Below are 25,613 nucleotides of genomic sequence, written 5' to 3' on the forward strand. Positions count from 1 at the left end.
TAGAAACAAATATTTCATGAGTGAAATAGTGAACATATTAACAATATCATATATAAGATTAAAAAAAATAGAATATTAATTATACATAAAATATATTATAATTCTCCTCAGAGGTTCAGTTATTTTATTTTATACCCGTTTTGTAGAAAACCACGCCTCCCATGGTTGTGATTGGCCGAAATGCATTGCCGTCGTCCCGTCCTGCTCTGTAATTGGCTAGTAGTTAACACTGACCAAGAGCCCGATGATTGGACAGCTCAGAAGTCACGTTTATAGTAACGGAAAACGACGGAAAATATCACAACCACAGTTAACGCTCTGTTAAATGAATTAATAAAAAAATAATTATAATAAATTAACTGTAAACACGCTCTCTGATAGGCGGGTTGCTGGAAAGAGGCGGGGATTGACACTGACAGCCAATCACAGCGCAGAAGGGGCGGGGTTTATGATGCGTTTCCCCTCATGATGCGTTTCCCTTTCCCCGTTATGCAGAGGATCGAGTAACCGAGCGGATCTGTTTATATGAAATCCGGATTAAACAACAATCAATAATCAATATCAGCTAATTTGCAGCGCCGAGGGATGCGCTAGATCCAGATCCGAATTTAAATCCGGATTATCCGCTTCAGTATGGACGCGCTGCTGCAATTTGAGGAGTGTATACGGGACTCGCCCTGCTTCAGGTAACGTTAACAACAACCGGACTAATCATTTAATTAATAATCCATTAGGTTACACTGATTAATCTCTTTATTTATATATTTATTTACTACAGACGGACACTGGAGCAGCACGAGAGCGACGTAGAAGAGCTGGAGGGACGCGTAGAGAAGGTAATACACCCCTTACAAACGCACTGGCCACTTTATCAGCAACACCTACTACTATACTGTGCCCAGTTTATCAGAAACACCTACTGCTATAGTGTGTCCACTTTATCAGAAACACCTTCAACTATACTGTGCTCACTTTATCAGAAACACCTACTACTATACTGTGGCCACTTTATCAGGAACACCTAGCTACGATACTGTGGGCACTTTATCAGAAACACCTAGCTACTATACTTTGGGCACTTTATCAAAAACACCTACTGCTATACTGTGGCCATTTTATCAGAAACACCTACTACTATACTGTGGACACTTTGTCAAAAACACCTACTGCTATACTGTGGCAATTTTATCAGAAACACCTACTACTATACTGTGGCCACTTTATCAGAAACACCTAGCTACTGTGGCAACTTAATCAGAAACACCTAGCTACTATACTTTGGCCACTTTATCAAAAACACCTTCTGCTATACTGTGGCCACTTTATCAGAAACACCTAGCTACTATACTGTGGCAACTTTATCTGAAACACCTAGCCACTATACTTTGCCCACTTTATCAGAAACACCTACTAATATGCTGCGGATACTTTATTGGAAATCCCTGTGCATCAGCAGATGAGCTACAGTCTGTAAATGAACAGTAATGCGTGTTAAGGGTTTAGGGTGAAGCTTTGGGGGATCAGGGCAGTTTCAAGGCATTTGGGGGCCCCAGGCAAAATGCACCCAACCACCAACTGGGTATGTGATTAATATTATGTTAAATGATTATGTTTTGTATGTGATTGAACGTTAGATTATTGCGATCTTATTAAATCCAATAAACAGTCAATCTGGAACAGAACTGCATTTTCCTGTTAATATAACATATTACAGTGTGTAGCCAAATTATCAGCTCATTTGACTAACCTGTTGCAGCGGTGCTATTGGCAGTGTATACTTATGAATTAATTCAATCTGTTCTGTGTGTGTGTGTGTGTGTGTGTGTGTGTGTGTGTGTGTGTGTGTGTGTGTGTATCTCAGGTGGTGAAGTTGTGCAGTAAGGTGGTGGAGGCAGGGCAGGTGTATACAGAGTGTAATCAGCTGTTCCTCTCCGCTCTCGCAGAGTTCACACACTACCATAGCAAACACACCGTCATAGCGGTGAGTGTAAGAATTTTTTAAAGTGTGTGTGAGTGTGTTAACTGTATCATGATGGATATCTAATCCTGGATTTAGTTATTCTGCAAATTATGCTGACTAACAAACACCAGTCACATCATCTAATCTGTGTGTGTGTGTGTAGAATTGCCTGCATCAGTTTAACCAGGGCCTGCAGGAGATGATCCAGTTCCACACTGTGAGTCAACACTCCTATTCTATAACTCAACACTCTTATTCTATAATCTCATATTCAAATTCTATTAACTCATATTCACATTTTATAACCCTATACTCACATTCTACAAAGACATATTATATAATCAAACATTCATATTCTATAATCTTATACTCACATTCTATAATCCAGCACTCGAATGTCATAATCTCATATTTGCATTCTATAATCTAATACTCGCATTCAATAATCTGACAAATGCATTCTATAATCTGACACTTATATTCTATAATCTGACCCTTATATTCTATAATCTGACCCTTATATTCTATAATCTGACACTTATATTCTATAATTTGACACTTATATTCTATAATTTGACACTTATATTCCATAATCTGACACTTATATTCCATAATCTGACATTTATATTCTATAATCTGATACTTATAGACTATGATCTGATATTTATATTCTATAATCTGACATTCATTCTGTAATCTGACACTCACATTCTATAATCTGACATTCACATTCAAAAATCTATAATCTGACATTCTGTAATCTGACACTTATATTCTATAATTTGACACTTATATTCTATAATTTGACACTTATAGTCTATAATCTGATACTTATAGTCTATGATCTGATATTTATAGTCTATGATCTGATATTTATATTCTATAATCTGACACCCGCATTCTATAATCTGACATTCGCATTCAAAAATGACATTCTGTAATCTGACACTAATTCTATAAACAATGATGTAATATAACATTCACATTCTATAATCAGATGCTGCTTGATCAGAGTCAGAGAGCGATAACCCAACAACTCACACACCTGCTGTCACAGTAAGTCTCTATTTCTCTCTTACGCACACACACACACACAATATATATATATATATATATATATATATATATATATATATATATATAATAAGCTATAATAATAGTAAGAATTAATTAATTAGTGTGTGTGTGTTTGGTTTTGCAGGTTTCTGCCGCACATCCGTGAGGCGCAGCGTGAGTTTGTGAGGATAGGGGGCGATGTAGAGTTAGCTGCGGTAAAAAACGCTCAGATCTCCCCAAACAAACCTGCAGAGGCAGAACGAGCCAGCCACCTGCTGCTCGCCACGCGCAAGTGCTTCCAACACTTCGCCCTGGACTACTGCCTACAGGTACACCACACACCCTACAGGTACCCCGCGCACACCCTACAGGTACCCCGCGCACACCCTACAGGTACCCCGCGCACACCCTACAGGTACCCCGCGCACACCCTACAGGTACCCCGCGCACACCCTACAGGTACCCCGCACAAACCCTACAGGTGCCCCGCACAAACCCTACAGGTACCCTGCACACCTTACAGGATCACCACCCCCCTACAGGTGTTCCACACACCTTATAGGAACACTGCAAACCTTACAGGTACACATACCCTACAGGTACACACCATGCCCTCACTGCAGGTATGTTGGTGTTTACTCAACCTGTACAGGTGTGTGTGTGTGGAGGTATAAGGAGCAGAGTTAGTCTAATCCTTTAATTCTCAACAGACTCATCATCTTTCAGACCTGATCATTATTACTGACACCATAAACACCTTCTGCCTACAGGTAAATTTCACCTGTTCTTACTGCAGGTACAACACTGCACCAGCTCCATACACTCCTTACACTACATTCACTGAATCAGTCTACCGCCTTGTGTACTTTTGGCAGTGTGCCAAATCCTGCTGGAAAATGAAAACCACACCTTTATAATAGCGTTCAGAAGAGTGAAGCATAAAGTGCTGTAAGAGTTTTTGGGAAAACACTGCACTGACTTTACACTTGATATAACACAGTGGATCAACACCAGCAGATGACATGTCTCTCCAAACCATCACTGATTGTGGAAACTTCACACTAGACCTCAAGCAACTTGGACTGTCTCTCCACTCTTCCTCCAGACCCTGGCCCCTTGATTTCCAAATAAAATGTAAAATTGTAAAACTGATGATCAGTGATGGTTTGGAGAGACATGTCATCTGCTGGTGTTGATCCACTGTGTTATATCAAGTGTAAAGTCAGTGCAGTGTTTTCCCAGACAATCTTACAGCACTTGATGCTTTCCTCTCTACCAACAGACCAAAGACTGTGTGTGTGCGTGTTCGACTCAGTCCCGGATGTGTGTGATTGTGTGACTCTGCTCAGAGTGTGTTTACCTTTGCTCAGTGTTTGCTGTGGATTAGCTGGATGATCAGCTGTGTTTATATTTACTCAAAACACGCCACTGTACTGAACTGAGCTTTTATTAATGTTAAATATCAACATAAGCATTTATAACACTGCCTCCAAACACTGCCTCCAAACACTGCCTCCAAACACTGCCTCCAAACACTGCCTCCAAACACGGCCTCCAAACACGGCCTCCATACACAGCACAACGGATGCTGCATAAACACAGCATAAAAGAATAAACAAACACAGCACAAACACATTTTAACAGAAGAAACGCAGCATAAATACAACGTAACATATTAAACACAGCACAAGCACAATGTGCACAGTGCAATGTAAACACAGCATAAATACAGTTCTAGCACAGTATACACACAGCATAACACAGCAAAAACAAAATACAGCATTAGCACAGTATAGCACAGCATACAGCGTAAACACAGCATAAAAACAGATTCATCCTGGTCTTTTACTGTTTTAGAATAGTTAGTGAGAAACAAAACATTATTTTAATAATACTTAAGTTACAGGCAGTAGAAAAACTGTAAGAAACAATTTAACCCATATTTTAATATTCATATTCTTTTTTTTTTTATTTTTCCAGCTAAATAATTTCAAGGTTCAGCAGAAGCTGGACATCCTGAATTCAGTAAGTGTCCAAGGAGGAAAGGGCAGGTCCAAGAGCAACCTTATTATTATTGTTATTATTATTATTACTATAAAGGATAGGCTTGTCTCTAAACTCTGTTTTCTCTCTGTTCTTCAGGTGTTCTCTTACTTTCATGCACAGTATACATTCTTCCACCAAGGGTTTGACCTGCTGAGAGACCTGGAGCCAACCATGAAGACCATGGCATCTGAGGTACATCCCATAATACAGCTCCGATTATAACTCTGTTATATACTTATAACTATATTTCATTATTAACTTTTATAATTGTAGTGTAACAATTATAACGCTAGTAAAGTTTCAACTCTGAATTTACTCATAGGACTTACTAATATAGTTTTAACTTTGTCTATAACTAATATAACTCTATTATAATACATCCTGAAAAAATAGCAATATAACACTATAACCCTGATATAACTGAATTATAAAAAACTCAAATATAGCTGGGTTATAACCTTAATATATTCTTTAAAATAGCAATTTAACTCTATAACCCTAATATAACTGCATTATACATCTAATATAACTGCATTATACATCTAATATAACCTAAATAGACTAAATATAAATATTCTATATTTATTGATTATTGAAAGATTGAGAGTGCAGTGTGTTAAATAGAAATATAGTCTGAATATAAATGTATTGGTTGATCTGCAGCTGGCCCAGCTGTCCACTGAGTGTGTGTCTAAAAGGAAAGATCTAGAAAACCAGCACCTGCTCGTCCAACAGAGGGTGAGTAACATCTGAATTTCTGAATTTACATAAATATTATGAAGTTTTATTGTAGTTATACAGTGATGTGGTAGTGTAATAATGTGATTATGGATTGAGGTGATGTTATGGATTGTAGTTATACAGTGATGTGGTAGTGTAATGATGTGATTATGGATTGAGGTGATGGTTATAGATTGTAGTTATACAGTGATGTGGTAGTGTAATTATGTGATTATGGATTGAGGTGATGTTATGGATTGTAGTTATACAGTGATGTGGTAGTGTAATGATGTGATTATGGATTGAGGTGATGTTATGGATTGTAGTTATACAGTGATGTGGTAGTGTAATGATGTGATTATGGATTGAGGTGATGGTTATAGATTGTAGTTATACAGTGATGTGGTAGTGTAATTATGTGATTATGGATTGAGGTGACGTTATGGATTGTAGTTATACAGTGATGTGGTAGTGTAATGATGTGATTATGGATTGAGGTGATGTTATGGATTGTAGTTATACAGTGATGTGGTAGTGTAATGATGTGATTATGGATTGAGGTGATGGTTATAGATTGTAGTTATACAGTGATGTGGTAGTGTAATGATGTGATTATGGATTGAGGTGATGTTATGGATTGTAGTTATACAGTGATGTGGTAGTGTAATGATGTGATTATGGATTGAGGTGATGTTATGGATTGTAGTTATACAGTGATGTGGTAGTGTAATGATGTGATTATGGATTGAGGTGATGTTATGGATTGTAGTTATACAGTGATGTGGTAGTGTGATAATGTGATTATGGATTGAGGTGATGTTATGGATTGTAGTTATACAGTGATGTGGTAGTGTAATGATGTGATTATGGATTGAGGTGATGTTATGGATTGTAGTTATACAGTGATGTGGTAGTGTAATGATGTGATTATGGATTGAGGTGATGTTATGGATTGTAGTTATACAGTGATGTGGTAGTGTAATGATGTGATATTAGATGAGGTGACGTTAGGGATTGTAGTTATACAGTGATGTGGTAGTGTAATAATGTGATTATGGATTGAGGTGATGGTTATAGATTGTAGTTATACAGTGATGTGGTAGTGTAATGATGTGATTATGGATTGAGGTGGTGTTATGGATTGTAGTTATACAGTGATGTGGTAGTGTAATGATGTGATAATGGTTGAGGTGACGTTAGGGGTTGTAGTTATACAGTGATGTGGTAGTGTAATGATGTGATAATGGTTAAGGTGACGTTAGGGATTGTACTTATACAGTGATGTGGTAGTGTAATGATGTGATAATGGTTAAGGTGACGTTAGGGATTGTACTTATACAGTGATGTGGTAGTGTAATGATGTGATTATGGATTGAGGTGGTGTTATGGATTGTAGTTATACAGTGATGTGGTAGTGTAATGATGTGATAATGGTTGAGGTGACGTTAGGGGTTGTAGTTATACAGTGATGTGGTAGTGTAATGATGTGATAATGGTTAAGGTGACGTTAGGGATTGTACTTATACAGTGATGTGGTAGTGTAATGATGTGATAATGGTTAAGGTGACGTTAGGGATTGTACTTATACAGTGATGTGGTAGTGTAATAATGTGATAATGGTTGAGGTGATGTTATGGATTGTAGTTATACAGTGAAATGGTAGTGGTGTGATATGATGCAGGGTTGTTGTTCTGCAGGATGCCTGTGGAGAAGCAGTTGTAGTGTTGAGTCCGTCCAATGAAGGATCCATTCAGGGCTACCTTTTCAAACGCTCTCGCAGGAAGAATAAGACGTGGAAGAGGTAAAACCAGTTCTTTTACTTTCTCTGTTCTCTTTCTCCATGTTCTCTTACTAATCACTCTCTTTTTTGCTCAGGTGTTGGTTCTCCACCAATAATAACCAGCTGCTGTACTCAAAAACACACAAGGTAATCTTAGTAAAGGAAGCCTTTGATAAGCTGCCAATTTTGCAAGTTTTCCCACCTATAAAGAATGTAGAGATCTGTCATTTTTTATAATAGGTTCATTTTAACTGTGAGAGATATGCATTTTATTGCATTAGATAAGTATTTGATACAATAGAAAAGCAGATCTCCAGATCTTTTAGGCTGTCGCTGGGCAACATTGAGTTTCAGCTCCCTCCACAGATTTTCTATTGGGATTAGGTCTGGTTACCGGCTAGGCCACTTTAGGACCTTGAAATGCTTTTAACGGAGACACACTTTAGTTGCCCCGGCTGTGTGTTTCAGGTCATTGTCATGCTGGAAGACCCAGCCATGACCCATCTTCAATGCTACTTCCTACTGAGGGAAGGAGGTTGTTGGCCACAATCTTGTGATACATGACTCCATCCATCCTCTCTTCAATATGTGCAGCCTTCCTGTCCTGTTTGCAGAAAAGTATCAACAAACTGTGATGTTTCCACCCCCATGCTTTACAGTTGGGAGGTTGCTCTTGTGGGATGTACCAATCCTTCTTCTTTCTCTGAACATGGAGGGTTGAGTTGATACCAAAAAGTTCTATCTTGGTCTCATCTGACCACATGACCTTCTCTAATGCCTCCACTGGATGATTCAGATGGTGATTGGTTAACTTCATGGATCTTGCTTTTTCTGTGGGATTTTAATCCATGGCGGCATAGTGTGTTACTAACCGTAATCTTTGGGACTGTGGTTCTCTTCGGGACAGCTCTCTTCGGGTCATTGACAAGGTCCTCCTATATAGTTTTGGGCTGATTCTGGATCTCGGATTGAATCAAAGTTGAAGTGAATCTACAATAAAAATTACATATCTCTCCATTCTTTATAGGTGGAAAAACTCGCAAAATATGCAGTGTATCAAATACTTATTTCCCCCACTGTATGTTTAAGATCTATAACTGTGTGTGTGTGTAGGAGCTGCCAACAGTGTTGTTTGATGATTTGCGGCTGTGTGCAGTAAAATCTCTGGATTCCATTGATCGGCGCTTTTGTTTTGAGCTTCTGAGTGTACAGAAGTAAGTCACGTGTATACAAACACACAAACACGTTTGTCTTGTAATGTTTTGCTTAAGGTTTATAACACTTGTGTGGTTTTATGTTTATAATTACAAATATAAAATATGTTATAATGTGTGTGTGTGTGTGGTCTGTGTGTGTGTGTAGGGGCTGTGTGTTACAGGCGGACTCTGAGGAACTGAAGATGGCGTGGATAAACGCTGTGCAGAGCTGTATTGATCTGGCGTATCGGGAGAAAGTGGAGTCTGAACATACTCAGGTAAAGATGTGACTGAACATCCTTTAGTGTTTCTGGAATATTCTGATACACAAGGGGACAAGTTGTGCAGTATTTAATAATTCCTCTGTTGTTGGGGAGCGGAAATTGGCGTATTACATTTTGTTTTATTGTATTTTTCTTTTCCACCTTAAATGCTGCAGCCTCTGATGTCTGTTGCACCATTTAAGTTAGAACGGAAGAGTTTATCAAGCTAGCTGCAGAGACGAGCTACTAGCCATTTTTTCATGCTTGTTATGAATAAATTGGCCATAAACTATGGTAACATAGTGGTTATCATAATTTTAAATCATTTTTAACTAGAAAAATACTAACATTTGTGTTATTCTTTGGTCACTTGTGCTGCATCTTGCCTGTGATTCTCATAGTCCTTTGTTTGGAGTGTTCCTCTGAAAATCTCAGTTTGAAGGGTCATGTAGCCCCAACACTTCCCCTAACCTACCCCTTCAGCCTAACAAGAATCAGTACAGCCTACCCCTAGACCTGCCCACACACTAAGAAAAGTAAGTACAGATTTGTACTTAAAAGGGTACAAAGCTTGTCGCTGGTGCTGTACCTTATATTGAGGTACAAAAAAGTACCTTTCAGTGAAAGTCCTTTTTTGTACCCATGGTTTTTGTGCCAGTAAATATTATAAAGATTATGAACATTATCATCAACTAAATATGGCTCGAAAATTGCCTGGCTTTCAAATAAAAAATGTGCAATTAAAGTATATATTGTTTATTAGTACAGTGATACAGAATACTGAATGTACCCTTTGTCTGGTTAAATTATACAAATTTGTACTTATTGCTGTTAGAAATTACTTTGTACTTCAGAGGGAACAAATCTGACCCTGTAAAGACCAATATTGTAATATTGAGGGTACAATTATGAAGAGTGTACCTTTTGAGTACAAAAAAGTACTCATATCTTACCTATGTTTTTTAGAGTGCATGCTAAACACAAGGGTAGAGCTCAGTGGTGAAATAGGACCGTGGTGAATGGGGCCTAAAGGTTTTTTCTCTGTGTCGTTAACCATTATTTGTGTAATTACGAATGACTAATTCCCCCAAACTTATGGGCTGTCTCCTTAATCAGAAATCTTTGTTTTTATGTGTATGTGTGTGTGTATACAGGTAAAACCCTCACCACCTGTCCCAGTTCCTGACCCTCCCTCCTTACCTGCTGCTCTGGGCGTGGCCCTTCGTGGTCATGGTAACAATCGCTGCTGTGACTGTGGGGAGGCGGAACCACGCTGGGCAAGTGTAAACCTGGGTATCACCGTCTGTATCGAGTGCTCAGGTATACACAGGTGAGTAAAAATTAGTACAATCACCTAATAATAATAATAATAATAATAATAACAATAATAATAATAACAACTTACTGTCAGTTATAGTTTCAGATCCTATAGTTTCCGATCCTAAAGAAAAGATGTTGTTGAAAAGATGATGTTACACTTTATAGAATCATTTTATAAAATGTACCTCAAATGATATTAATTTTGGGTATGTGTGTTTAGGAGTCTTGGTGTTCACCTATCTAAGGTGCGTTCTCTTACTCTGGATTCATGGGACCCGGAACAGCTGAAGGTAACAGAGCCTCCACTCCACTCTGTTCTTGCTATGACGGGCATTAAGAGACAGGACAGTAAAGGGAACACTAAAGGGAACACGAAAGGCAGCTGTAATGGTGGCTGTAAAGAGAACAGTCACAAGTGGCAACAGTAAAAATGTTGTGTAACTAAACTCTCCTAACTGTCTTCCCTGTAGCTGCTGTGTGTTCTGGGTAATGATGTCATCAACAGCATATATGAGTGTGGTCCCTGTGACGGAGTGGAGAAGCCCAGTCCTCAGAGCCCTCGGTAAGAATCTGTGGAGAAACTGGTCTTCTGTGTGAAAACATGCCTTGTACTGGTACACCAGCTCTCAGATTCATTTGAATTTAAAGCTGGTCTGTCAGCACAGTGATAAAATAATATCTCTCTAATACCTCTCTCTCTCGGTCTGTCTATCTCTTTCTCTCTCAGGCAGGTGAGGGAGGTGTGGATAAGGAAGAAGTATGTGGAGAGGAGTTTTGTGAAGAGAGACAGTGAGCCTGCTGATGCTGGTGAGTTTATTACTATTACTGATCTAAATTAAATAAATTATACTCATATTGAGATATACGATTATTTAGGGAGGAGCTCTCGGTCTGAGCTGTGGTTCCCTCTGCGGTGGTTAAATTAACAGGGATCTGTAAAATCTCTTATCTAATCTTGTGATAAACCCACACATATCTATGGAGGTGAAATCCTTGTAATGCTACATGCTAAGCTAACTCTGCTGCCCATTTAAAGGGGCACTTTTGGTAACAGAAATCACAGGTGCTTCACTGACTGTCTACAACTGAGACAGACATCATCAGTTGGACATTCATTGCTATTTTCATTCCCGCATATAAACCCCACTTATTACACACACATGAACACACAGCAGCACAAATCTAACTTTTACATCAACAATAAACAGAATACTAAATAAAATAACGTTTTTATTGGCTGCTGGCGCACCATCACAGAGTGAACAGACAGGTCAGTTTCCTATGCTGAGAAGTGTTGGATACGTCCAGGTAGCTGCACCATTTAAATAGCAATCTGCCAAAGTCAGAGTGCACCTGGTTCTTAAAGGGAATGGCAAGGGACATGCTTATTGGTTTATTTCATGTTATGCCCAGAACACACCCATGATTAATGCGCAATGTGTACTTTTCCTGTTGTTATGATAGCAAAGACATAATGACACGCCCTAAAAGCAAGATGCATGGTGCCCAGCTCGCCTATAGATAAAATAGCTAAAATAGAACCCTTATTGTCGGAGGGACTTTCAGGTGGATGCAGTTTAAAATTGATCTATGAAGTTGAGTGTTAGCTTAGCATGTAGCCTCATTAGTGTCCGTGCTCACTGTTCACCCAGAGGCGGGGAGGCAGCAGGCTGGAGCCAGGCTGTACCAGGCAGCGCTGGATGGGGAGCTGGTCTGCATGGCCCGGGCTCTGGCTCAGGGGGCAGAGGTGAACTGGAGTAACGCTGAGGCGGGACGGACCGCTCTGATTGGTGCAGCTATTGGGGTGAGATCCACCTCCTTTCTGATTGCTTTTAGAAATTGAGGGTTTATGATTAGCTTGTAAATGTGTGCGTGTGTTTCAGGGTTCTTTACTGGCGTGTGAGTTTTTACTGCAGAATGGAGCGAATGTGAACTACAGAGACCAGCATGGACAAGCTGCACTACACAATGCCGCCACACGGGGGCACACTGGGTAACACTTACTAATATGCTAAAGCAGTTTATATAAAAAAATATTATGAATTTTACACTTCAATTTCCTAACCTCTCTTCATACCTCTTCAAAAATTCATTTCAAATTTATTTTTATATATTTATCTTGTATATATGTGTCTATAATAGCAAAAACAAAAGAAATCTGTAAAATATGTATTTTTTCATGAGATTATTATTATTATTATTATTAATGTTTATCATGCACGTTATTTGAACTGTTATGGGTGAACAAAATAATGTGTGACATGCTGTGCTATGATTGGTCAGGCAGGTGTGTCTGCTGTTAAAGAGAGGAGCCAATCAGTACGCAGCGGATGAAAGGGGAATGGACCCACTGAGTATCGCCATAGAAACGGCTCACGCTGACATTGTCACACTGTAAGTGTTAGCACTGTGTGTGTATGTGGGGGGGTTATTAAGTATAAAGTTATTTACTGTGTGTTTTTGTGTGTGTGTGTGTGTGTTGCAGGTTAAGGATGGCCCGGATGAATGAGGAAATGAGGGACTCTGAGGGTTTTTTTGGATCTGTAGGTAAGATAAGACCTCCTTGTCTCCATCACTCAGGGCAGGTGTCCTTTAGCTGATATAACAGAATTGGAAGTTAGTGTTCTCCTCAGAGCGTGTTGAGCTCCAGTGATGTTTTGTTAGCTGAGTTAAATGATGCTACAGCCCAGTGTCTCTATCCCTTTCTTTAGGAGACGACGAAACATTCCAGGATATTTTCCGTGATTTCAGTGACATGGCATCACATAACCCTGAGCGTCTGTCTCGCCGGCAGTTCAGCCGCAGTGCTGAGGAAGGAGAGGAGGAGGATGGGGTGGATGGAGCAGCTGGTGGGACGGAAGATGAAAAGACGTAGTGGAATAGCAGTGGAGGAGCCGTGGAGGAGCCTGTGGAGTTTGGAGTGGAGATTGCTGGTCTGGGGTCAGGTGGGGGTTTAAGTTTAGGGTCAGTGTTGGGCATTTTGGTGCTAAAAGCTGTTGACTGAACTGCATTTGCAAAGGGAACATCTCTATTTAGTTTTTAGGAGCAGCATTTTTATTAGCATTTAATAGTAACAGATACATTATACATAGAAGTTTAATGATTAAGTAATTAAATCTATTGTGTCTTTAAACTAATGCACTGTTAAAGCCAATTTATACTTTTGTGTCTAACATACGCTGGTGCGTATGTGTAATGGCAAATCATACACTGTAATTCTTTTTCAAAAGTGAAGACTAGCGGTGTGAAGGTGATTTTAGTTGTAGAGCAGCCGAGTGCTCAGGGTGCCCAACACTGTCCTAGTTAAGGTTTGGGGGTTTATGGGTAATGAGATCAGTCAGATTGACAGTTTAAGGGAAAACTATTAATTGGAGTAGATTGAAGCTCCTCCCCGTTACATTCCAGTCCAGCTGATCTGAGCTCTGAAAGGTCATATAATACATTTCATAACAGTTCTGTGAATAGATTTATATTTATTAATATTTAAAGTTTTAACTGCATTTCAAATATTGAATTTAGCTGTCAGAGAATAACTGAACTGAGCTGAAATATTAATCAGGTATTAACACAACATTAATTATTAATGATAATTATTAATAACCTTACACTGCTTTAAAAAATAGCTCAATCAATCATATTCTGAATCAAATTAACATATAAACTATATAGTTGTAGATATTACCTTTGTGGTTTAATATTTTTGTAATATTAGCTTAAAGTCGATTATGCAAGATATCAAACACAAAAAAAAAATTATAATGATGAAACTGGCACTCATTAGGATCGCCCCAGCAAAGTAAGAGAAAAAGTTCCCTCTGTTCCATAGGATATGTTCATCAGAGTTACCAGTCTCAGAAACCACAAGTTAACAGCTCCACAGATAAGAGCACCTGAATGCTTTACAGAGTATTTAGTATTTTGGTTTGTTTAACACTTTTAAGTTACTACATGATTCCTTATGTGTTCCTTCATAGATCACTTCACTATTCATTTACTATGTAGGAAAAAATATTGTCCAAACTTATATGATACAAGCTCCTAACTATGAACCAGAACCAATTTAAAACAAGAAATGTCTAAAAATTGTGATTTGCCTCACATATTAAAGACTTTCGAATAAATACATATAAAAATGTAAGAACACTACATTTAAATCTACAGTAAAACATAACAAAAAAACATGCAGTGGAACCTTAGTTGTGTTTTTATGGCAGTTAATATTTCAGCTCCGTCTCTCTGTAAGCAGGTAAACTCAGTATTTAATCCAGGGATTTTATTTAAATGTAGATTATATATATTGTGACCCTTCAGCCTCCCCCGGGGGGGGGGGGGTTAGTCTGGACTGACCCTGCTGCTAACAGAGGCTGCTCATTCGAAGCTGAAGCAGCTAACAGACTGCTGGTGTTATGAACTGATTTCAGCAGCGTGTATGAAGAGAATCAGAGAAACGGAACTCTGAGGAACAGTACTGAACCTCCGTTACTGCTGGTGGAGAAGCGGAAGCGGAGGAATATAGGAATTTGTGTAATAAGGGACCTAAGGGACGTGTGCAGCTCTTACCGTCGGCTAATTCAGCCTCACTCTACTAAAAGCTTTAGTTTAACACATTTCTGCGTTACAGTGTGTGTACAGGCATATATTTACAGTATACTGCTATATTTACATATTCCTCTATAAACTCTAAATCTGTAACTCTGCTGTTGGCAAAGCTGCTCAGCCGTTAATTGTTCTCCTGTAGATGTTTATGCTGGTAAACGCGAACGTTAAAAACTTAATTTTAATAACGATAAATGAGATCATGAAATGTTTCAACCGGCTGGATGAGTCGAATCAGGCAGTTTAACCCTTTTATCATCTTTATCATCAAAAAAGCAATGAAATACAACCCCAATTCAAATGAAGTTGGGACATTGTGTAAAACATAAATAAAAACAGAATACAATGGTTTGCAAATCCTTTTCACCCTATATTCAATTGAATTCTCTAAAAAGACAAGATATTTAATGATCAAACTGATAAACCTTATTGTTTTTTGTAAATATTCCCTCATTTTGAATTTGATGATGCAATATGTAAAGAAGATGGACAGGATCATGTTTAGCACTGTGTTTCATCACTTTTTCTTTATACACTCAATAAGTGTTTGGGAACTGAGGACTTTGTAGGTGGAATTCTTTCCCATTCTTGCTTGATGTACTAGAAGTACTTTTCCAGTCTTTTTTTGCCCCTGTCCCAAATTCTTTGGAATGTTTGAACATTTGAACATTAAATATCTTGTCTTTGAAGTGAATTCAATTGAATATAGGTTGAAAAAGATTTTTTTTTACGCAACATAAACTGAAACTAAACGGTTAAACAGAAGTTAAAGGGATAAATGGTGACTCCATTCAAAATTCATAATGGACCAATGACTACAGCTGAGTTAAACATGCCATATGTCAGCTAAAGTGTCTTTTAACCATATTTTTCCAGATTAAAGATGGAAAACAACTTAGTTTGTTGGTTTATGCATCTTTAACATAGGAGGTGCTTTTATCAAATTACAGGTGCTTGTTTTGATTTTTACTCTAGTTTGAGGGGGTTAATATATAAGTGCATATAATATAAAGTCAAATAACTGAGGCTAAAGGATGCAAAACTGTTTAAATTGGTGACTGTAAAGCTACATTTACAAAGCAGGTAAAAGTTGCCCAAATCATATCAAATTTTATTTTAGGCAGTTCACACTATCTTTTTGATGTAACTGATATCCGAGATCTGTCTGATCCGCTTCCATTGGGTAACTGGCGCTCATGTGCTAAACGACAGGGCTTCACGTAAAGTTTCAGTTTCATCCAAAGAGACCCAGAGTTTTAGGCTCCATCTTGCTGTTAAAAGGGTTCGTTATTCAGACATGCTCACTTCTTCTGTGATCTTGTGTCCAATATTTCAAATTCATTTTTATGCTTTTAATGCTGCAGCTGTGTTCTGTGAATGCTCAGGCCTTTCATTAGAAACACAAAAACAAAGACATCACTGCTAATATTTATGGATATGTTCTCTCACTATTCCAACACTGAAACCCTCACTCACTGCTGTAAACCATTTTCCTTCTCCTCACAGACTTTTTCTTTTTCTTGCCATAAAAGTCGCGTGAATTTAATACCCCATGTTGAAGTGGCCCAAATCAGAAGTAAATATATAGACAGCTGTGTCTATATATACTGAACAAAAGATGGGATTGGGGCCAATTTAAGTCCAGCATTAGCCTTAAAACTGTGTGAACAGGTCTCGCTGAAGAATTGTATCTGGGGTCAGTTATCAGTCATGTTACTTAGATTTTTCACCTGACTCGTCCTCTGGTTTTGTGTGCTGATTTTATTAATGTATTGTGCTTTCATTGCTGATAAGGGTTCATCTCCAGTGTCCCTGACCAATCACAGACTGTTCTTCTGTTCACATGACCTGAACAATGTTACATTAAACTGCACTGAGTTCCTCTCTCCTGTGCTATCATACTTAAGGTCTACTGGTTGGTCCAGAGGCTTAGCTTACGGACCAGCGCTCACTATAATTCTGTTTTGAATATCGTTTACTGAATTTGTGTGGTGAAGTTTTAAAAAGCTGTTGTTTAAAAATGTGTTTTATTATTAATACAATAAAATATATTTAACACACTCAAATATACAGCGTTTCATTGGTGGTAAATTTGACTATCACTGTTGAGTAGCGGATAACAACACCATCGCCCCTGAAACCTGCGCTTCTGATAGTATCGGATCGCATTACTTTTGGCATGTCAATGTAAGAGCTCTTGTGTATCAGGTAAATGCTGAATATATATAAAGGGATAACAAGTGATATATAAAAACAGCAGATAATTGGTTAAAACTAATTTTCCTACAAATTCACAGCCAGTCTTCTTTGGTTTGGTCAATGTAAATTAGTTTTCTCAATTTTTTATTTTGTTTAGTTTAGTTTTTATTAACTAATTAAGAGAATTCCAAAGGCACTGGATTTTATTTGGGGGGTTTCAGAGTAAAGGGGGCTAAATACGTCACACTTTTCAGATTTTTATTTGAATATAATTTTGAAAACCATGAATCATTTTCGTTCCACTTTGTGTCGATACTACTTTTTGTTGATCTAGCACATAAAATCTAAAAAAGGGGTGTGGTTCCCTTGTATGTTCAATTAGATAAGGAATACTAAAACTGCATTAAATATACTTTGTCAACTTTAATGTTGGGTTAATAGAAAGTATAAGTAGTGGAATTAAATACTGCTTACAGTGCACTTTAGTGAAGTTTTTTTTCCCCAGTGTCATTAAAGTGTACTCAATATGTTCATCAATACAAAGTAGTACATTTATAATATACTTTAAGTGTATTAAAATGATGTTTAAAAAACACATACTTAAATCTAAGTTCGGAGAAGATATATGAAAAAAGCACTCAAAAGCACAACCTAATGCTTTTATGTTGTATTTAAATATAGCTTAATATTTAAATATACTTACGTTGCTATGAGTTGTTCCAAAAAAGAACATTTAGTATGTATTTAAGTACATATTAGTTTTAATGCTAAAAATATGCACCTTTCTATGTTAAATATATATATTTTTATCATTATCTTTTACAAGGGAGCTGCTACTTAAACGTCCTGTGAGAATTCAGGGTAAAATAAGATTACTTAAGCCTAAGCCTACTTAAACCATTCATTTGGTTTTCATTACCCAGCTTTACTCAAAAACTTAAAAAAAAATGATTCACTTTTAAAAATATGTAGCCACTGGATGGTGTAAGGAGAAATACTTTTGCAAGCTACTTCAAGTATCCTCAGCACTGTGAACCCTCTGTTCAGTAGGACGATGTGATGGTTTATTAAGTGGTGCGGTGTTGGGCAGGTGATTAGAGATGATCAGTTGCTGCTGCTGCTGGTGGTATCTGTGGTGTTTTTGATGATCATCTGCTCTTGTTTCTTTATCTCGTCATATATCCACTGCAGGAAGTTGCTGAGTCGTGTATAAACCCCGTATTTGCCTTCGGCGGCGCACTTCTCCCCCCAGCTGACGACCCCTGTTAAAAACCAGGTGCCCCGGTAGTTCACCACGAACGGCCCCCCGCTGTCGCCGGTGCAGGCGTCCATCTCGGCCTGCAGGAACCCGGCGCAGAACATGTTGTCGGTGACGACCTGCTCGGTGGACTGCATGCACTCCTGCTGATCGATCACCGGCAGCACCACCTTCCTCAGGAAGCGCGAGGAGCGGCCCATGAAGCTGGTGGCGCCCCAGCCGGTCACCAGGCCGCGCTGCCCGTTCATCATCAGCACCTGCGCCAGGGCGGCGTTGGGCAGGCAGGCGGGCGACGCCACGCTGCTGAACTCCACCGGCTGAGAGAGATACAGCAGCGCCACGTCGCTGTCGAACGTGTACTCGTGGAAATGAGGGTGGATCAGAACCATCTGCACACTGATCTTCAGCTCACCTTCATCCGGACGCAGCTTATCATAATCACCTGCATACACACACACATGATACACATGATCACTCCCTTCTAATAATGAACTTTTTTTATTATTATTTTATTTCAAATTTTTCCCATTTTCTCCCCAATTTACACGGCCAATTACCCAACCCACTCATTAGGACTCCCCCCATCACCAGCAATGCCCCAACACACCAGGAGGGTGAAGACTAGCACATGCTTCCTACGATACATGTGAAGTCAGCCACCGCTTCTTTTTGAGCTGCTGCTGATGCAGCATTGCCCTGTGCTGTGGACATCACCAATTTTGCTCCCTCTGAGCACCGGCAGCTTGATGGCAAAGCTGCCTGAGCGGGGGAACCTCCTGCTCATAGTGGCAGCGCTTTAGACCGCTGGACCACTCAGCGCCCCAATAATGAACTTTTTATATATATATATTTAAAAATACTGATATCCAGGGCCTTATTTTAGTGATCTATAGGCAGCCATTAACCGTGCAGCTTGATTTAGGGTGTTTCTGTGTCTTGTTGCTATCATAGCCATGGGAAAAGTACACCTTCCGCTGCTCAAAACACACACAAAAGGCCTGTACTAATTCCCTTATTTATTGTGGTTGTGTTTTGGGCATAACATAAAAAATAAAACAATCTGCGTGTCACTTGTCATACCCTTTAAGAGCCAGGTGTGCTTTGTACCTGGATGTGTCCTGCGCTTCTCAGCAGAGGAATGTGACCTGCTCGTTCACACTGTGAAGGTGAGCCAGCAGTTAATGTACAGGAACAGCAATGTTATTTTATTTACTATCCTGTTTATTGTTGATGTAAAAGTTGAGTTTATGCTGCTGTGTGTGTGTGTGTAATAAGTGGGGGTGTACGTGTGGCGCACCTGTATTACCAAGATAGCAATGAACATCTCTGACTCTTGATGTCTGTCTAAGTTGTATTGTCCGTTAATGTAGATATATTCACAAGCACTGTTGCTATATAAAATATTTAAAGGTGTAAGATAGCAATGAATTTCGTGGCGCACCTTGTGCTTAGTGTTTTCCTCCAAACATGTTGAAGCTCCTGTGTGTTTGGCTTAGTGAAAGTTGGAAAAGACAATGTGTGATTGGGAGGAATCTAGATAGTAGGTGGGAACTGGAAAATACTTTTATGGGTTTAAGAGAAATTATTGGCTGACCGATGGTCACGTGATCAGGCGTCTCCTGCAGACAGTGAGCGGCCGTGATGACCCAGCGCTGGTTGATCAGAGTTCCTCCACAGAAGCCGTGTTCATCCTTCCTGCGCAGCAGAACCTACAGAACACACACACTGACACATGGAGTGTTACTGCAGGCAGGTAGCCATTACCATCCCTACTGTTTTATTACTAAACACACTTTGCACACCTGCTGTGCACAGTTATACCTGTAGAGGAGGCAGTGATGTGGAATACGCCCTCTAGAGCGACTGAGTGGCTAAACATCCTACAATGTGGCTGTTTCATTTGGGGAATCATCCAAACCAGCAAAGAAACAAGTGAATTTAAGCTCAGATCAGGTGGCTGGGTGTAACAGCGATTCATTAAAATGACCAAGCAACTAATGATCCGTGTATATCGATATGTACATAAAAACACCAATATCAATATTTTTATGTACCTGATTTCCACAGTAAGATCATAAACTAAGCCAGTGATTCTGAATCCTGGTTCTGGAGATTCCAGGCGAGCAGATCAGTTTACTGTGCTGAGAAGTGTTGGAAAAGTTCAGGTAGCTGCACTGATAAAATAGCAGTCCGCCAAAGTCAGAGTACACCTGGCTCTTAAAGGAAATGGCAAGTGACGCGCTTATTGGTTTATTTCACGTTACACCTAAAACACACCTTTGATTAATTAAGAGAATTAGTACATGCCTTTTGTGACTTTCGAGCTACAGAAGGTGTACTTTTCCCGTTGTTACTTAAGCAAAGACACACTGACACTGACAATATGTTTTCAGTTGACTGAGACTCCTGCTGTGAACATTTAAACTCTGAAATATTGAAATAATGCTACTAAAACTACTATTATGAACTAATAAACCTATTTTTGATACATGTCTGAGATTCTGGCCACCTGCTATGGGCTGTAATTTTTTTTTAACTACAGATACCTTCCATGCAGTGTTATACTTATATACGAACTGTTAAATTAGATGTTACAAGACTCCACCCACCTGACATTGTTTATTGTTCTATTAAATGTTTAGACTCCGCCCACCTGCCATGGACTCCCGCCCTGTCGCTGCAGCTGACCTCCTACAATCCGCTTCCCGGAGTCATCCGAGCCATCATCTCCAGAGTAAGAGGCATTCTCCCGGTGGGTGTGGTTAGAGGGGAGGTGGGTGTGGTTTGAGATGAGGTGGGTGTGGTTTGAAAAGGTGTGGCTGTCTGTGTCGGTTAAATCGTCCAGTAGGGAGCGGTGTAGAGAGCCGTGACTCCACTGTTTTCCACAGGGGAACTGGGCTAAGATTAATAAACACAATCATAGAGGTTTGTTTATGTTTTTGTTTACAGTATATGTTTATTTGTTTATGATGAGCACCTGTCTCTCGGCAGCTCTTCCCGTCATCTTCCAGTTCGTATCCCTCCGCACAGCTACATGTGACTTTTTTTTCACTGGGGGCGGAGTTACTGCAGTAGTGTAAACAACCTCCATTCTTGTACTGGCAGTCAAACACCTCTGTAGGACACAAACACACAATAACAGTGATAACAGTAAATCAGTACTGAAATTATGTTCATGTACGTTATTTACTTCAAAATTCTGATATCCAGGGCCCAATTTTAGCTTTATCTAGAGGCGAGCCATTAACCGTGCACAGTGCAGTTGGATTTAGGGCGTGTCGGTGTGTCTTTGCTATCGTAACGTCGGGAAAAGTACACCTTGCTTGGCTCAAAACAATACAAAACAAATCATGGATGTGTTTTGGGTGCAACGTGACATAAACCATCATGATGCACTCGGACTGTCAGACAGATTAGTACCTGTTTCACAGTGTGATCCAATGAATCGCGGTGGGCAAACACACACATAACCTCTCTGGTCAGAACTGCATATTCCCCCGTTTACACACGGGTTATCCTGACACCTCTTGGAACCTGGAGAAACATCACAATCTACTGAGTTTCCACCTTCTGACACCATGGTGTGGTGGACCTAATGGTGCTTGTCGCCCTGTATTGCTCTGTAGTAAAAGTCACTGTTAACAGCCAATAATTTGATTTAGTACTGCTTTAAAAATTGCATTGTATTTGCATATATTTAATAATTTATACTGTGTTAGATTGTGTTTGTATGAATAAATAAATTGTTAAATTACAATTTCAAACTATGAAATGTCTTTTGGTGCTTATAACACCAGTGCTTATTCTCCTTGGTGTGTTAGCAACCAATTTTTTGTGTTTGTTGAGATGAATTAATGTGCTATTTTCCTGTACATTGCGATTACTTTGAAACAAACAAAAAAAGTAAAAAAAAGTATCAGCTTTTTAAAAAACATTTAAAAAAGTATCAGCTCTTAACTCAGGACCTTAAAATGTCAAAGAGAGAAACATTAATTCAGGTTAAATGTCAATAAACTATTTTTGTATGGATGATTAATTGCAATAAACAGTGTTATCATTTTATAACTATTTATACCACTGAAAAAATACTATTTCAGACATTTTTAGAGGTTTATGCAGTGTGTAGTTTAATGTGGCTGTCAGAACAAACAGAACTTTCTTATCCTGTGTTTTTAGTGTTTTAAAAGTACCTGCTACTGTAAAATTCTGGAGATGAGGTTTTGTTCGGACAACAACACAATGATAGCATGAATCTTGCTGAATATATATTATATAGTACTTATACTTACTTCGGTATATGTACCAAAACTCCATCTGTAAGAACAATAACATAATATGAAAATGGTGATTATGATTATGACAGAAATGTTAAACATTAAAGTGAAATTATAACAGATGAATAAATGTTGAATGAAATAAAATAAATAGAGTTTGGTGTTCGAGACGGTTATGTGGAGGACCAACACTTTTTTACAGTTTACTAGAAAACTCCACATGTGTCCCTTAATTTTTTATGTCTTTAATATTAAGCTTCAATGTTGAAAATAAATGAAATAAAGAAATAAAGAAAACACTAAATGAGGAGGTGTGTCCACACCTTTGACTGGTACTGGATGCGCACTGATCGAAGAGCTGCTATTCCAACTAGCTAGACCAAACTTGGTCTACCAGCTTAACCAGTGAACAACCACTGCTTGTTCTTGTACCTTAAACATGGTAAACCAGGAAGGATCTGATAAATAAGCATCAAATCTTAGACCAAGTCTCAATCTAAAAATAAATTCAGTGGTATAAACCGTTTTCTCTTTGCTCTGGAAGATCTCTGCGGCCTCCTCCTGAGAGCACAGCTCCTCGTAGCATTCCCGCTCCAGGTTCCCAGGCTTCATCTCCTCTAGGAAGTAATTAGCCCTCCGATTTCTCAGAATCTGCACCGCATCGTTCCTCTCCACAAACACTGTAATATTATATCACAGTGAAAGATCTGAGAACAGCTTGAAAATCTAGAACACAAGTTATTACACAACGCAGCTACATTCTCCTACCAACCATCACCTTCCAACTCCTAGTCTCAACCAATGACTGCCTATAAGAAAATGTCAATAATAAAGGTCTAGTCGGCTTTACTTTGTGCAGTATCTAATAGGGTGGTCAAAATACCAGAATTTTGACCAATACCAACTGTAGAATTACGATTTTTGATACTAAAACGAGACTTAAACAACAATACAATTGCCTGAACATGAAGTAATGCATTTTTCACACTAAATTAACCATGTGCAGTATAATCTGTTTAGCATCACTATGAGCAATATCACTTATTTATTACTATTACTATTTTATACGATTTATTTACTGCACAATACGCACACGCACTGGGGAACGGTGCTTCCTGTAATTTTATTTTTTCTAGATGTATATTTTTTAGTATAGACATATACCTTGTCTTGTGTGTATACATACATTATATATATTGTTTGTATATGTTTTTACCTGCTTAAATGCTTAAACCTATCAATCAGCATGACTAGGAGTCTCCTAATGCTGATTTCAGGTCATTTTTTACATAGACAGTTTTTGTCAGATAACTGTAAGGTTCTTTTAGGTCTATTAGGCCACTTCCTCTGGCTCTTCTTCATTAAAGTGTTCTAGAACTCTATTAAGTTCTTCTAATCAGTCAGAGAGTACCCAATGAGAGTGACCAATAAGGAGACTGCAGGAGACTCACCTGGCGTCTGCAGACTCACAGTAAATATCCAGAACAAAACAGCCACAATCCAACCGGTAGATTCAGACATCAGGACTCTGGAATAAAATTCTGTAATAAAAAGATGATTTTTACTGATTGACATCAGTTCATATATTATATTCCTTTCCATTCTTTTTCCATTCTTTTATATAAATGGTTACCAAAACAGCAGTGGTCAATTGGTGAGCCAAAACCCAAGAAAATAAGAGTAATAGGTATTACTTCACCAGCAGTGAAAATGTTCTGACTGAAGCAACTGTGATGTCATTTGTTTACACATGTGTATCTTAGCTTTTCACCCTTAAACTGCATAAAATATACAGTTTCTATTTTATATTCAATAATAAATACTTCATGGTATATGCAGAGAAATTAATAGTACATGAATCTATAGTGGTAATTGAATAATTCAGTGTAAACACTTATACTGATATAGTAAATAATGTTTAATGTTTAGTGCACATTATATAACTCACAGTGGCTTCTGAATAATTCAACATAGTTACTGATCACATTTATAGAAGGTACTACATAATTTACTGTAAAGTTCACAATAGTTAATAAATAACAGCTCTTAAATCTCCAAAAAAGCTTTTGGGTTTAAGTTTTAAGAATATTTACATTTCTTTTCTATTTCATACATATACATATTTATTTACTCACTCTCTCTGCTTCAGACTCTGGATCTGTTCTATAGCCAAAGGTAAATAATAAGTATTATTAAACTATAAAAATCTGAAGACTCTTCTCCCTCAAACAGAATACTGACACAACTGAACAACTTCTACTACTACTAAAACTCCTCAAACTGACCTTTAAACAGCAGATTATTTACCGTTATACTCAATCTGTAAAAATTTAACAGAGTGAGGAGAATGGGGTGTTCTTACAGATTAAATCTCCATTTATTTAGGGTGATGATAATGAAATTAATTGGACTGTAATACAGTTTTAGGATTAGGATTGAAAGGGATTATGTTAGAATTTTATTATAAATATAATAAAAAAATGAATGAATGAATTAATAATGTTATGCTATTTGTTAAGTGTGAATAATTATTCTTATTTCCCAATCCCATTTGTCTTTTGTACCATACCCCTTGTTTTCGAGTGTAACACTTCCTCTTAAGAACAGAGTTAGAAAAGAAATAGGTGAAATCCTCCCCTAATAAAATAATTGGGAAAACCTTTATTTACCCAAGACAGACATATCTACAGCAGTTGAGCACTAAGGTTCACACACAAAACAGAGCAGCAAGTCTTTGATTGGTTGGCAACATTTAAAAACTGTTAAAATGTGCCCATTATGAGCTAAAATGTATACTGTTAATTTGACACATTAGCATTTACTTTTGTATTATTTGTATGCCATACTTATTTATAGTATTTTTAAGATATTAACGTCTTATTATATTACATTTTTCACCACTAAGATCACTGTGACTAATAGGATAAACAATTTTAAGAAGAATT

General features: G+C 38.3%; 2 protein-coding genes and 1 long non-coding RNA gene across 6 annotated transcripts; 2 read left to right on the top strand and 1 right to left on the bottom strand.

The window, feature by feature from the left end:
- Window positions 1-463: 463 nt before the first annotated feature.
- On the top strand, window positions 464-17,003 carry zgc:162872 (BAR_ACAPs and ArfGap_ACAP domain-containing protein). 2 transcript variants are annotated; one of them, XM_022670253.2, is made up of 22 exons: window positions 465-686; window positions 779-836; window positions 1,862-1,981; window positions 2,124-2,177; window positions 2,958-3,016; window positions 3,162-3,345; window positions 4,997-5,041; window positions 5,159-5,254; window positions 5,726-5,800; window positions 7,480-7,583; window positions 7,658-7,709; window positions 8,676-8,776; window positions 8,925-9,036; window positions 10,176-10,351; window positions 10,562-10,631; window positions 10,812-10,903; window positions 11,069-11,148; window positions 11,994-12,145; window positions 12,225-12,334; window positions 12,625-12,735; window positions 12,827-12,888; window positions 13,053-17,003. In XM_022670253.2, exons 1-22 carry the CDS (start codon window positions 634-636, stop codon window positions 13,214-13,216), a joined length of 2,130 nt encoding a protein of 709 aa, XP_022525974.2. In that variant the 5' UTR covers window positions 465-633; the 3' UTR covers window positions 13,217-17,003. The 2 variants fall into 2 exon arrangements, 1 of the variants encoding a protein (XP_022525974.2); XR_007425264.1 differs by lacking the exon at window positions 13,053-17,003 and having other exon boundaries at window positions 464-686; window positions 12,629-12,735.
- On the top strand, window positions 5,813-7,439 carry LOC125782557 (uncharacterized). Of its 2 annotated transcripts, none has more exons than XR_007425268.1 (3): window positions 5,813-6,532; window positions 6,847-7,221; window positions 7,284-7,439. It is a non-coding gene; the product is annotated as an uncharacterized LOC125782557 (long non-coding RNA). The 2 variants fall into 2 exon arrangements; XR_007425267.1 differs by having other exon boundaries at window positions 5,813-5,962; window positions 6,027-6,532; window positions 6,847-7,439.
- On the bottom strand, window positions 15,675-24,927 carry LOC103041525 (coagulation factor X). 2 transcript variants are annotated; one of them, XM_007237905.4, is made up of 9 exons: window positions 24,804-24,927; window positions 24,120-24,209; window positions 23,191-23,348; window positions 22,684-22,708; window positions 21,815-21,928; window positions 21,372-21,509; window positions 21,048-21,292; window positions 19,989-20,103; window positions 15,675-18,836 (listed from the first exon to the last, which is right to left on the bottom strand). In XM_007237905.4, the coding sequence occupies exons 2-9, from the start codon at window positions 24,187-24,189 to the stop codon at window positions 18,241-18,243; spliced, it is 1,461 nt and encodes a 486-aa protein (XP_007237967.3). In that variant the 5' UTR covers window positions 24,190-24,209; window positions 24,804-24,927; the 3' UTR covers window positions 15,675-18,240. The 2 variants fall into 2 exon arrangements, with proteins under 2 accessions (XP_007237967.3, XP_007237968.3); XM_007237906.4 differs by lacking the exons at window positions 24,120-24,209; window positions 24,804-24,927 and adding an exon at window positions 22,992-23,100 and having other exon boundaries at window positions 23,191-23,276.
- Window positions 24,928-25,613: the final 686 nt, after the last annotated feature.

Source organism: Astyanax mexicanus, chromosome 18, assembly GCF_023375975.1.
Source record: "Astyanax mexicanus isolate ESR-SI-001 chromosome 18, AstMex3_surface, whole genome shotgun sequence".
Classification (NCBI taxonomy): domain Eukaryota; kingdom Metazoa; phylum Chordata; class Actinopteri; order Characiformes; family Acestrorhamphidae; genus Astyanax; species Astyanax mexicanus.